The sequence below is a fragment of the Alosa pseudoharengus genome, unplaced genomic scaffold, assembly GCF_046254945.1.
Source record: "Alosa pseudoharengus isolate Yale_2024_CS ecotype anadromous, Long Island Sound unplaced genomic scaffold, YU_APseudo_1.1 YU_APseudo_1.1_scf_1, whole genome shotgun sequence".
Lineage (NCBI taxonomy): Eukaryota > Metazoa > Chordata > Actinopteri > Clupeiformes > Clupeidae > Alosa > Alosa pseudoharengus.
In genome coordinates this window covers 40,556,727-40,569,226 of record NW_027468564.1, presented here as the reverse complement: position 1 = coordinate 40,569,226, position 12,500 = coordinate 40,556,727, and the positions used below count along the sequence as shown (strand labels likewise).

Below are 12,500 nucleotides of genomic sequence, written 5' to 3'. Positions count from 1 at the left end.
CTGTGCGTATGTGTATGTGTGTGTGTGTGTGTAGATAGATAGATAGATACTTTATTGATCTCCAGGGGAAATTCAAGTGTGTGTTAGAGTGTGTGTGTGTGTGTGTGTGTGTGTGTGTGTGTGTGTTTCTGCTTGACTGGTGGTTTAATTAGAGGGCCATCGACTCACCTGCTAACCTTACAGGCCTTGTACCATCCCCCGTACTCGCCGTAATGAGTGCCCTCACCGATCCTGCCCTGGAGTCAGACGGAGGGAGGGAAGGGAGGAAAGGAAAGAGAGAGGGAATGAGAGTCAGGGAGAGAAAGAGTGAGAAAGAGAGAGAGAGAGAGAGAAGCAGAACACGTGACAGGATAGGAGAAGGAGCCAGAATCAGATGGAAGTTGGAGATTGTGAGCGAGTGATCATGACAGCGGAAGAGGAAGAAAAACATGAGAGAGAGAGAGAGAGAGAGAGAGAGAGAGAGAGAGAGAGAGAGAGATGAGCAAGCCGTTGAAGGAGAGAAGAGAAGCAGGGCAAGAGCAAGAGAGTCAGCAAGAGAGAACATTTAAACATAAAGCATAACAAGCAAGTGTGAGCAGAAAAGAGAGTGATAGTTACATAGAGTAAGAGTTACAGAGAGAGAGAGATGAAGGGATGGAGATATGGAGGGATGAAGAGATAGTGAGGTATGGAGGGATGAAGAGAGATGGAGTGAGATACAGAGGGATGAAGAGAGAGAGATAGTGAGGTATAGAGGGATGAAGAGAGACAGAGATGGAGTTGGCATTAAAGAGGAAGTAAATACACTAATGAGCAGTCTGAGTGAGAAGGAAAGCACTCAGCTGTCAATCAAACTCTCTCAGTGAAAGTCAGAAGCCAACAGCACAGCAGCCCTCACACTTAACAAGAGACTGCTTAGTATTCCGCACATCTTTACCTATCACACTTCAAGTGACTCATGTATAATCATGCACACACACACACGTATACACACACACACACACACACACACACACACTTGAAGCCTCAGTGCACAAAAATACGTACACACACACACACACTTACTTTGCTCTCCTCCCGCTCCTCTGCATGCATCCAGATTGGCTTATTTTCAGCTACAGAGAGAGAGAGAGAGAGATGGAGAGAAGAACAGAGAGACAGAGAGAGAAGGAGGAAGAGAGAAGGTTGGAGGGGAAGGGGAGCAGAGAGAAAAGGGAGAGAGAGAGCGAAAGGAGAAAATCATGTGATGCACCACACACTCCTACGGCTTTGCGGTTAAAAAAAAAAACAAAACCCTGTACCGCTCCTTTCTGAGTCATGCCCTCCAGCTGCTGTCTAGATTCCATAACAGAATAACAGACACCTGCTCACCTCCCTCCCTCTCCCTGACCTTCCCCTCAGTCACTGACCTCTCTAGGGAGAAGGTCAACTTGTCCAGACGTGCATGATGAGGTGAGAGACTCCATTAAGAACATGTCTCGTGTTGACATTAAAGGACAACACTGTATGCATTAAAGCATCTCTGGTTACGAACGTAGCCTCAGTTCTCTGAAGGAGAGCATGAGACATCACCTTCTGGGAATAAAAGCCCTTGTAGGCTCGAGGGCCCGACTGACGGAGATGACTAAAGTTAGACTACAGTTACAGTTAGCATACAAAGTTCTAGTTACGAATGTAACCTTCTTGGGAAAAGAGGCCTTCAGGGCTTTAGAGTTCGACTGACAGAGAGGACTACAGTCAGCAGCTCCAGTGGTTTGGATGCACTTTTCTCACTCTCCATTGGGCTTCTTCTCTTAAAGTGTACAGGATGTAGCAGTTTTACACTTCCTGTCGAGTTAAAAACTAGAACAATGTCTGGGACTGCAGTGAGCTCATGAACACAAAGGAATCAATGATGAATGATTATTGGACAAAAAATTACCCCTTCGCCTCATTATGACACGGTATTGGAAATCAAACGATCATGTCTGCTAGAGAAGACTGAGCTGAACAAGATGTGAGAGAGCCTGAACCATCTAGTGAAACCCAGTCATATTTTAGATGTGAGAAACAAATTGAAACCTTTTTGTGATTTTGCATTTTATTGAGAAGAACTTGGATTAAAATCAGAAGGTGCGATTACATTCATGCATGAAAAGAAAATCAAAGCGAAAACCAAATGTATATAAAAAAGAAACACAATCAAATGACATACAAACAGAAATAACAAAAAAAAAAAAAAAACATGGCAAGAAAGCACACAATGGACATTCTAACGTGAACAAAAGCTTAGAGGGTAGTCCCCATAGCAACAGCGGTGGCTCAGTTTGTCCGTTTGTTTGTTTGTTTGTTTGTTTTTATAAACAAGCAGAGAACAAAGACGTCGGAGTGACACAAAAGTTTATGAGTGTTACAAACAGAAGAACAGAAGGCAATGGCAAAAGCAAAAGCACTCAAAGCAATAAATGTGGCAAAACAACAAACAAACAAACAAAACAACATAACAGGATGAAAAAACATGAACTCCCTTGCCCATTCTCTCACACACACACACACACACACACACACACACACACACACACACACACACACACACACACACACACACACACACACACACACACACACACACACACACACACACACACACACACACACACACACACACACACGCACACAATTACAATGCCTTACAGCGCAAGGTCAGAACAATAGTGTTTTAATGAGTTATGAGGCAAGCTCAGTTATAAAAACCTCTGCAACAAATCCCACATACTTAAAACACCTTCAGCCTCCACCCCATAATAAGTCTAGACTTCAGTTCTTTTCCTTGTCCTTTGGCAACCCTCTATCACTCACCCTCACCATAACAACAACATGGCAGGACTGCACATATTTCTTTTCCTTTTTCCCCCCCAAAGATAGATTTGCACACACGCTTCATGTCTTGCTCTCACTCGCCGGTTCATTATAAACATTAGTGTTAAAAACACAGACAGAATACTTCACAGCATTGACAGTTTTTTACTCTCCCTCTCCCTCCCTCTTTCTTCCCTCTTTCTCTCCTCTTTCTCTCCACAGGATTAGGTTAATGAGAGGGGCTACGGTTGTTATGGTTAGGCCCTGCCCGAATCTGTGGTGTGGCTTTTTTTTCCCTTTGTCTTTTTCTCTTTCTTTCTTTCCTTTTTATCTGCTTGTGCTCCGGTCGTCCGTAGCTTGAGCTGGGTTTTGTTTTTCTGTTTTTGTTTTTCGTAAGAGATTTACGAAGAGAAGGGGCGAGATGGTGGTGGTGGTGGTGTGAGAGAGAGAGAGAGAAAGAGAAAGAGATGTCACAGGACAGGTCAAAGGTCAGTTAGGTTAAAGGTCAATCAGATCTGGGGTGCGTTTCCCAAAACCATAGTTGATAACTAAGTTAGCAACTTTGTTGATTGCAATGCAATTTCCGATTGCCAACCAACTAAGTTGCTAACAGGTTAGCATCTATGCTTTTGGGAAACGTACCCCTGTACTGTATGTGCAACACCAGCACTAGGGACCCATCACATGCACACTCAGCCCCTCCAACAAAGGGTTCCTGAGGTAGAGATATGACGGGAGTATCATCTCTGATGAGTACCAGATCAGGGACAGTGTAGAGAAAAATGAAAAGAGGAGAGGAGAGGAAAGTAAAGGAGAGGAAAGGAAAGGAGGGGAAAGGAAAGGAGAGGAAAGGAAAGGAGAGGAGAGAGGGACAGTGAAAGGGTTTCTTGGGTAGCTGGGACAGAATGGGAATGGGGGGAAATGACTGGACATGCAGTCAAATCCAGTCCTCGTTTCCCATACGCAGCGCAAGCCTCATCTTAGATTTCCGGGCCATTTCCCATTTCCCTGCAGTAGCTGTGAAAAGTGTCTACAGATGCACCAGAGTAGCTGCAGACAGCTCAGTGGTTCTTAACGGGGGAACAGTGGTCTTTAACTGAGAACGGTGGTTCTTAATGGGGAACGATGGTTCTTAATGGGGAACGGATGTTCTTAACGGGGAACAGTGGTTCTCTCTGGGGTTGTCGTCACAATGTGCAGGACTACACAGCTACCTATCAATTCAGTGTTATTGCAACCGTACATATTGGTCATCTGTTATACTGCAGTGCAGTTCATCACTCTCGACTGCACTCATAAAATGAGAGAGGGGGCATTAATGTTTCCATTTGTCATAATGTTTGTTTTTTGTTTTAGGTGCAGGTGGTTATACAGGCTGGTAGACTACATCTCCTAGGCCTGGCTCATGCCACTGCACTCTTGCTTGCATAGTGCCTGTCCTGACATGGACAGGGTCTGTTCAAGTACTGCTGACCGCTCCGAGATTCATTGTTATTGGGAAACAGGGCCCAGTTCTAGAACATGAAACGGAACCGTGTGCGGCTTAAAGAATTTGGGACACGCGTGAAAGGTCCAAGGCACTGGAATTACACTAGTGTCCATGAAGTAAACATTTGTTATTCCCTGCATACGTTAATGTTCTGCTAGAGATGACTTAAGGGGTTTGACAAGACTGCTCACCATCCACGGATCCAAACTCCTTCTCATGGGCACGAGTGAGGATCTCTTTGTAGAGGATCTCTGCTTCCTTGTACTTGCCCTGCTTCAGGTAGCAAGAGGCCTGGAGAGAGAGAGAGAGAGAGAAAGAGAGAAAGAGAGAGAGAGAGAGAGAGAGAGAGAGAGATAAAGGAAGTCATCAAGACTGACATTCACATAAAAGCAGACTGAGGTTTACTGAGGTACTAAAGGGCTTGCTGTTTAAGTGACACACACACACACACACACACACACACACACACACACACACACACACACACACACACACACACACACACACACACACACACACACACACACACACACACACACACACACAGCTGAATTGCAGTGGAAAGAGGAGACACTCGCCAGTGCTAACCAAAGACCACCAGAAACACGGACGCTCTGAGCAGAAAGTGAATCACACAGTAGCCAGGCCAAGGATACATGTGGCATGCCAACGCCTGGGCTATGTGTGCATAACACAACCACAGGTTTTCCCTAAAATCAACTCAGCAGATCTCTAACGCCCCTCCCCCCTAGCCTAACACAGACAGGGGCAGGACAGAGGAAACGGAGCCAAAAATGAGTGTGTCTCTATATGTTATATAGATAAAAGTTACAGTTATTTGCAGACTGCATTAGCAGACACTTGTATCCAAAAATGACACACACAGACACAGACTTGCAAGTCGCAACGGTGGGAATGGAACCCGGCCGAGTCGACTGATCTGGTCAGTCGATGACATTACTGTCTGTTGTTGCACCACGCCCGCATATGCACTGACGCAAAAGTTGACGCCCCACACTAGGGACACTCTGCTCCGCCCCACACTAGGGACACTCTGCTCTGTCTCCACCCCACACTAGGGACACTCTGCTCTGTCCCACACTAGGGACACTCTGCTCTGTCTCCACCCCACACTAGGGACACTCTGCTCCGCCCCACACTAGGGACACTCTGCTCTGTCTCCACCCCACACTAGGGACACTCTGCTCTGTCTCCACCCCACACTAGGGACACTCTGCTCTGTCCCACACTAGGGACACTCTGCTCTGTCTCCACCCCACACTAGGGACACTCTGCTCTGTCCCACACTAGGGACACTCTTCTCTGTCTCCACCCCACACTAGGGACACTCTGCTCTGTCCCACACTAGGGACACTCTGCTCTGTCTCCACCCCACACTAGGGACACTCTGCTCTGTCTCCACCCCACACTAGGGACACTCTGCTCTGTCCCACACTAGGGACACTCTGCTCTGTCTCCACCCCACACTAGGGACACTCTGCTCTGTCTCCACCCCACACTAGGGTCACTCTGCTCTGTCCCACACTAGGGACACTCTGCTCTGTCTCCACCCCACACTAGGGACACTCTGTCTCCGCCCCACACTAGGGACACTCTGCTCTGTCCCACACTAGGGACACTCTGCTCTGTCCCACACTAGGGACACTCTGTCTCCGCCCCACACTAGGGACACTCTGCTCTGTCCCACACTAGGGACACTCTGCTCTGCTCTGTCTCCGCCCCACACTAGGGACACTCTGTCTCCGCCCCACACTAGGGACACTCTGCTCTGTCCCACACTAGGGACACTCTGTCTCCGCCCCACACTAGGGACACTCTGCTCTGTCCCACACTAGGGACACTCTGCTCTGCTCTGTCTCCGCCCCACACTAGGGACACTCTGCTCTGTCCCACACTAGGGACACTCTGTCTCCGCCCCACACTAGGGACACTCTGCTCTGTCCCACACTAGGGACACTCTGCTCTGCTCTGTCTCCGCCCCACACTAGGGACACTCTGCTCTGTCCCACACTAGGGACACTCTGCTCTGTCCCACACTAGGGACACTCTGCTCTGCTCTGTCTCCGCCCCACACTAGGGACACTCTGCTCTGTCTCCACCCCACACTAGGGACACTCTGCTCTGTCCCACACTAGGGACACTCTGCTCCGCCCCACACTAGGGACACTCTGCTCTGTCCCACACTAGGGACACTCTGTCTCCGCCCCACACTAGGGACACTCTGCTCTGTCCCACACTAGGGACACTCTGCTCTGCTCTGTCTCCGCCCCACACTAGGGACACTCTGCTCTGTCCCACACTAGGGACACTCTGCTCTGTCCCACACTAGGGACACTCTGCTCTGTCTCCACCCCACACTAGGGACACTCTGCTCTGTCTCCACCCCACACTAGGGACACTCTGCTCTGTCCCACACTAGGGACACTCTGCTCTGTCCCACACTAGGGACACTCTGCTCTGTCCCACACTAGGGACACTCTACTCTGTCCCACACTAGGCACACTCTGCTCTGTCCCACACTAGGGACACTCTGCTCTGTCCCACACTAGGGACACTCTGCTCTGTCCCACACTAGGGACACTCTGCTCTGCTCTGTCTCGGCCCCCCGGTGGTCTCCTCACCAGGTTGTTCTTGGTCTTGGCCACGTTGGGGTCGTCGGGGCCCAGGCGGGTCTCGTAGATCTCCAGGGCGCGGCAGTAGTAGTACTCCACCTCCTCGTACTTGCCCTGGTTCTGGCACAGCAGGGCCAGGTTGTTCAGCTGCTTGGCCACGTCCGGGTGGTCCCGGCCCAACACCTGATGGAGAGAGGGAGAGAGGGAGAGAGGGAGAGAGAGAGGGAGGGAGGGAGAGAGAGAGGGAGGTCAGAGGTATGTAAGATTCTAAAAATAGACTTTTATTCTCTAAAGATTTAGTCCTCACTAGGAACACTTTAAGTGAATCGAATGTGATTAACAGCTTGATACTTGAAAGAGAGAGAAATACATTAATATATGAGGCATGTTCAGCGCTAATCACATCTGAAGAGAATGCCGAGCTGCAAGGTGCTGATAGCCTGGTCTGATGGGAGGATTAGTACTAAACTGGGCATGTCCGTAGCTTTGTCTGTCATCTTGTTAACATGAGTGAGTGCACACCTCCTGTGGGGTGTGTTATTTGAACAGGCAACAATGTAACCACACACAAGTCCACACAAAGGTTGTTTACTACCTCATGAAATATCCCTCTGTTCCTTTTCCCCCGACCAGACTGGTCCAACTATTGTTCTACAGGTGTGTGTGTGTGTCCTCGTGGTATCCATTTTAGACAGGGCAGGTGTCTTGGTGTATTGACATGACACCTACAAAGACTATTTTACTTGCTTGGAAGCTAACCACTGCTCCCTCTGTGTCTGTGCATGTGTGTGTATGTGTGTATGACATTGTGTGTGTATGTGTTCTTGTGGGCCATTCAAATAAGGCATCTAACAACTCTGCTCATGCGTTCTTGTTTGCAGCAGTTCGACAACTCAAGAACTAAACTATTGAGTTTTGAGGCATGCATTTGGACCCTCTGGCTTGCCGTACCTTCTCTCGGATCTCCAGCGCCCTCTTGCAGAGGGGCTCTGCCTCCTTGTACTTGCCCCTCTTCCCGTAGAGCACGGCCAGGTTGTTCAGGGTGGCCGCCACCTGCACAGCAACAGAGAGAGAGACAGAGTAACCATTAGCATTAGCCGTTACCCTAGGGCTGAGTATCCATTAGCATTAGCCGTTACCCTAGGGCTGAGTAACCATTAGCATTAGCCGCTCCCCTAGGGCTGAGAGAGACAGAGTAACCATTAGCATTAGCCGTTACCCTAGGGCTGAGAGAGACAGAGTAACCATTAGCATTAGCCGTTACCCTAGGGCTGAGTAACCATTAGCATTAGCCGTTACCCTAGGGCTGAGTATCCATTAGCATTAGCCGTTACCCTAGGGCTGAGTAACCATTAGCATTAGCCGCTCCCCTAGGGCTGAGAGAGACAGAGTAACCATTAGCATTAGCCGTTACCCTAGGGCTGAGAGAGACAGAGTAACCATTAGCATTAGCCGTTACCCTAAGGCTGAGTAACCATTAGCATTAGCCGTTACCCTAGGGCTGAGAGAGACAGAGTAACCATTAGCATTAGCCGTTACCCTAGGGCTGAGAGAGACAGAGTAACCATTAGCATTAGCCGTTACCCATTAGCCACTAGGGCTGAGTATCCATTAGCATTAGCCGCTAGGGCTGAGTTTCCATTAGCATTAGCCGCTAGGGCTGAGTTTCCATTAGCATTAGCCATTTCCCTAGGGCTGAGAGAGACAGAGTAACCATTAGCATTAGCCGTTACCCTAGGGCTGAGGGAGACAGAGTAACCATTAGCATTAGCCGTTACCCTAGGGCTGAGAGAGACAGAATAACCATTAGTATTAGCCGCTCCCCTAGGAATGAGTATCCATTAGCATTAGCCACTAGGGCTGAGTATCCATTAGCATTAGCCGCTAGGGCTGAGTATCCATTAGCATTAGCCGATTCCCTAGGGCTGATAGAGACAGAGTATCCATTAGCATTAGCCGTTATTCTAGGGCTGAGAGAGACAGAGTAACCATTAGCATTAGCCGTTACCCTAGGGCTGAGAGAGACAGAATAACCATTAGCATTAGCCGTTACCCTAGGGCTGAGAGAGACAGAGTAACCATTAGCATTAGCCGTTACCCTAGGGCTGAGAGAGACAAAATAACCATTAGCATTAGCCGTTACCCTAGGGCTGAGAGAGACAGAATAACCATTAGCATTAGCCGTTACCCTAGGGCTGAGAGAGACAAAATAACCATTAGCATTAGCCGTTACCCTAGGGCTGAGAGAGACAGAATAACCATTAGCATTAGCCGTTACCCTAGGGCTGAGAGAGACAGAATAACCATTAGTATTAGCCGTTACCCTAGGGCTGAGAGAGACAGAATAACCATTAGTATTAGCCGCTCCCCTAGGGATGAGTATCCATTAGCATTAGCCACTAGGACTGAGTATCTATTAGCATTAGCCGATTCCCTAGGGCTGAGCAATTAATCAAATCCATCAATTAATCGTCCATTATGGCTTTCAACAATTGTGAAAATGTGGCTGAAATATACAAATTATTTTGCAGCATTCCATTTTGCAACAATGCTCCCCCTTTGTCTTGAGTAACAAATTAAGCATGCATTTGATATTTGTTTTTCAGTTGAAAAATATTTGGAATTAAGTTGAATAAAATACCATGATCTCAAAATTGACCAAAATGTAGTTTTTTTACGTAACCCAAAGCAACTACCCCATAACAGAGGTGGGCTGCGGTAGATGGGTTAGGCTTTACAGTCAGTCATCATTCACTCTCTCATAACCCTCATATTCTTTATGAAGATGAATATGTTTATTTGAAAGAGCCGAGTGTGGTCTTCAGCAACATAAAACTATATGGCACTGAGGTTACTTGGAACTGAAGCTGAGGACTGTTTCACGTGTAGTGGTAAACATGGAAATATGCCGTCTCGAGTTTGCAGTCACGGGTTACACCCATATAATAAGCCTTTGAACTCTTTACTGTGCAATCAGTGCCTTGACTGGCTAAGAACTGTAATCGCAGTGTCACTATGAGAGTATCAATGTAGGGGTGTGTGACTGTGTGGGTGTGTGTGTATGTGTGTGTGTGTGTGTGTGTGTGTGTGTGTGTGTGTGTGTGTGTGTATGTGTGTGCGTGCTCACCGCTGGGTGGTCTTTGCCGAGGGTCTTCTCTCTGATTGACAGGGCGTCGTTGAGCAGGTGGGCCGCCTCTTTGTATTTGTTCTGGTCCCTGTGTGCAAACAGAGATGAGGAGACTGCGTAGCGCTACTCACAACACGCCTTTAACATGTAACACACACTTTACTTTTATTACAACACTTAAAACACACACCTGTAACATTTTATTCACAACACGTCTTTTAACATTCTAGCAAAGACACTTATAGAGTGTCAACAAACTGTCAACCACCATGTTCAAAAGATTTCAAAACTGTATCTGTTTTTATATTGACGTTTGAAACTCCAAGTGAGGAGGATGGCCACGAGGAGGAAGAGTCCAGATTTATCACTTCCCCCCGGGACACAGACAAAGGTCACCTTTTAGCGACCTAGTTAAATATTTAACAAGCTTCCCCTCTCTCTGTGAGCTGAGGGACAGCAATGCTGTGTGTGTGTGTGTGTGTGTGTGTGTGTGTGTGTGTGAACTGGGAGAAGTGAAAGTGCTCATTGTGTCTGGAACTGGACACCAAGGGACACACGCGTGCACGCGCATGCGCACACACACACACACACCTAACTCTCACCGGTCATGTATGGAACTGGACACCAAGGGACACACGCGCGCGCGCACACACACACACACACACACACACACACACACACACACACACACACACACACACACACACACACACACACACACACACACACACACACACACACACACACACACACACGCCTAACTCTCACCGGTCATGTATGTAACTCCCTCACCTAAGCACTCACCTGTAGACACACGCACACACTGAAATACACACACACACACACGCACTCCCACACATGCACACCCCTAACTCTTGCCCTGCCTGCTGCCAGTGAGTCGGCTCACCTGTAGACTAGATCTGCACACACACACACACACACACACACACACACACACACAGACACAGACACAGAGACACACACACACAGACACACACACACACCCCCCTAACTCTCGCCCTGCCTGCCAGTGATCCAGCTCACCTGTAGACCAGATCTGCGCGCACACACACACACATACAGACACACACCCACACACAAACACACGGCTCACCTGTAGACCAGATCTGCGCACACACACACACATACACACACACGGCTCACCTGTAGACCAGATCTGCACACACACACACACACACACACACACACACACACACACGGCTCACCTGTAGACCAGATCTACACACACACACACACACACACACGGCTCACCTGTAGACCAGATCTACACACACACACACACACACACACACACACGGCTCACCTGTAGACCAGATCTACACACACACACACACACACACACACGGCTCACCTGTAGACCAGATCTACACACACACACACACACACACACACACACACACACACACACACGGCTCACCTGTAGACCAGATCTACACACACACACACACGGCTCACCTGTAGACCAGATCTACACACACACACACGGCTCACCTGTAGACCAGGGCGAGGATGTTGAGCATGGTGGCCACGTCGGGGTGGTCGTGGCCGGAGGTCTTCTCCAGGTCCTCCAGCGCCTGCTTGCACAGCGGCACGGCCACCTCGTAGCGGCCCTGCGAGGCGTACTGGATCACCAGGTTGTGCAGCGTCCGCAGACGCGCCGGGATCTCGTAGCCGCCCTGCTGGGCCGCCGCCGCCGCTGCACTGTTGTGTTGCTGGGGCACTGAAGGAGACGGAGGGAGGGAGGGAGGGAAGGAGAGAGAGAGGGAGGGAGGGAGAGAGAGAGAGGGAGGGAGGGAGAGAGAGAGAGAGGGAGGGAGAGAAAGGGAGGGAGGGAGGGAGGTAGAGAGAGAGGGGGAGAGAGAGGGAGGGAGGGAGAGATAAAGGAGTGGAAAGGGAGGAAGGAAGAGAGGGAGAGGGAGGGAGAGAGAGAGAGAGGGAGGGAGAGAGAGAGGAAGGAAGAGAACATGGATGATTGTAATGTGAAAGCATGAGAGTCATATGAACAAGCACAGGTTCCATTTTGCATCAATAATTAATCATTTCAATTTGCATCCATAATTAGGCAGTTCTATTGATTTTGACTGGCCCAATGACACCAATTAACCCCCGCAGTTGTATGACACCAATCAAACCCACGGTTCTATGCATAGTTCTAGCATGATTATGTAAGGAAGGCCTTGGCTACAGCATGCTGCTTACTTCCTGGTCCGTGGTCATCGTCATCGTTGGGGAACAGGTCATCCAGAGAGTCCTTGGGGGTCTCCCCCACCTTCTCCTCCTGCTGTGAAAGACCGAGTGAAAATCCAATGAACGATCCAACATCCCATAATAATCACAACGGCGTTCACAATGACGACGCCATTTCCTGCTCTTTCACACCACTCTTTGACATGCTCGTTACCTCAAAGGGGAA

The 12,500-nt window shown here is 48.8% G+C and overlaps 1 protein-coding gene across 1 annotated transcript in view; it reads right to left on the bottom strand.

The window, feature by feature from the left end:
* Window positions 1–12,500, bottom strand: part of LOC143127784 (kinesin light chain 1-like) — a 51,224-nt gene that overhangs the window by 18,722 nt on the left and 20,002 nt on the right. Inside the window, exons 5-11 of the mRNA XM_076289487.1 lie at window positions 11,579–11,807; window positions 10,067–10,154; window positions 7,891–7,992; window positions 6,949–7,122; window positions 4,498–4,597; window positions 1,045–1,094; window positions 169–236 (exon numbers count right to left, since the gene is read on the bottom strand). Of these exons, the coding sequence (XP_076145602.1) occupies window positions 169–236; window positions 1,045–1,094; window positions 4,498–4,597; window positions 6,949–7,122; window positions 7,891–7,992; window positions 10,067–10,154; window positions 11,579–11,807 (811 nt within the window). The remainder of the gene's footprint in view (window positions 1–168; window positions 237–1,044; window positions 1,095–4,497; window positions 4,598–6,948; window positions 7,123–7,890; window positions 7,993–10,066; window positions 10,155–11,578; window positions 11,808–12,500) is intronic.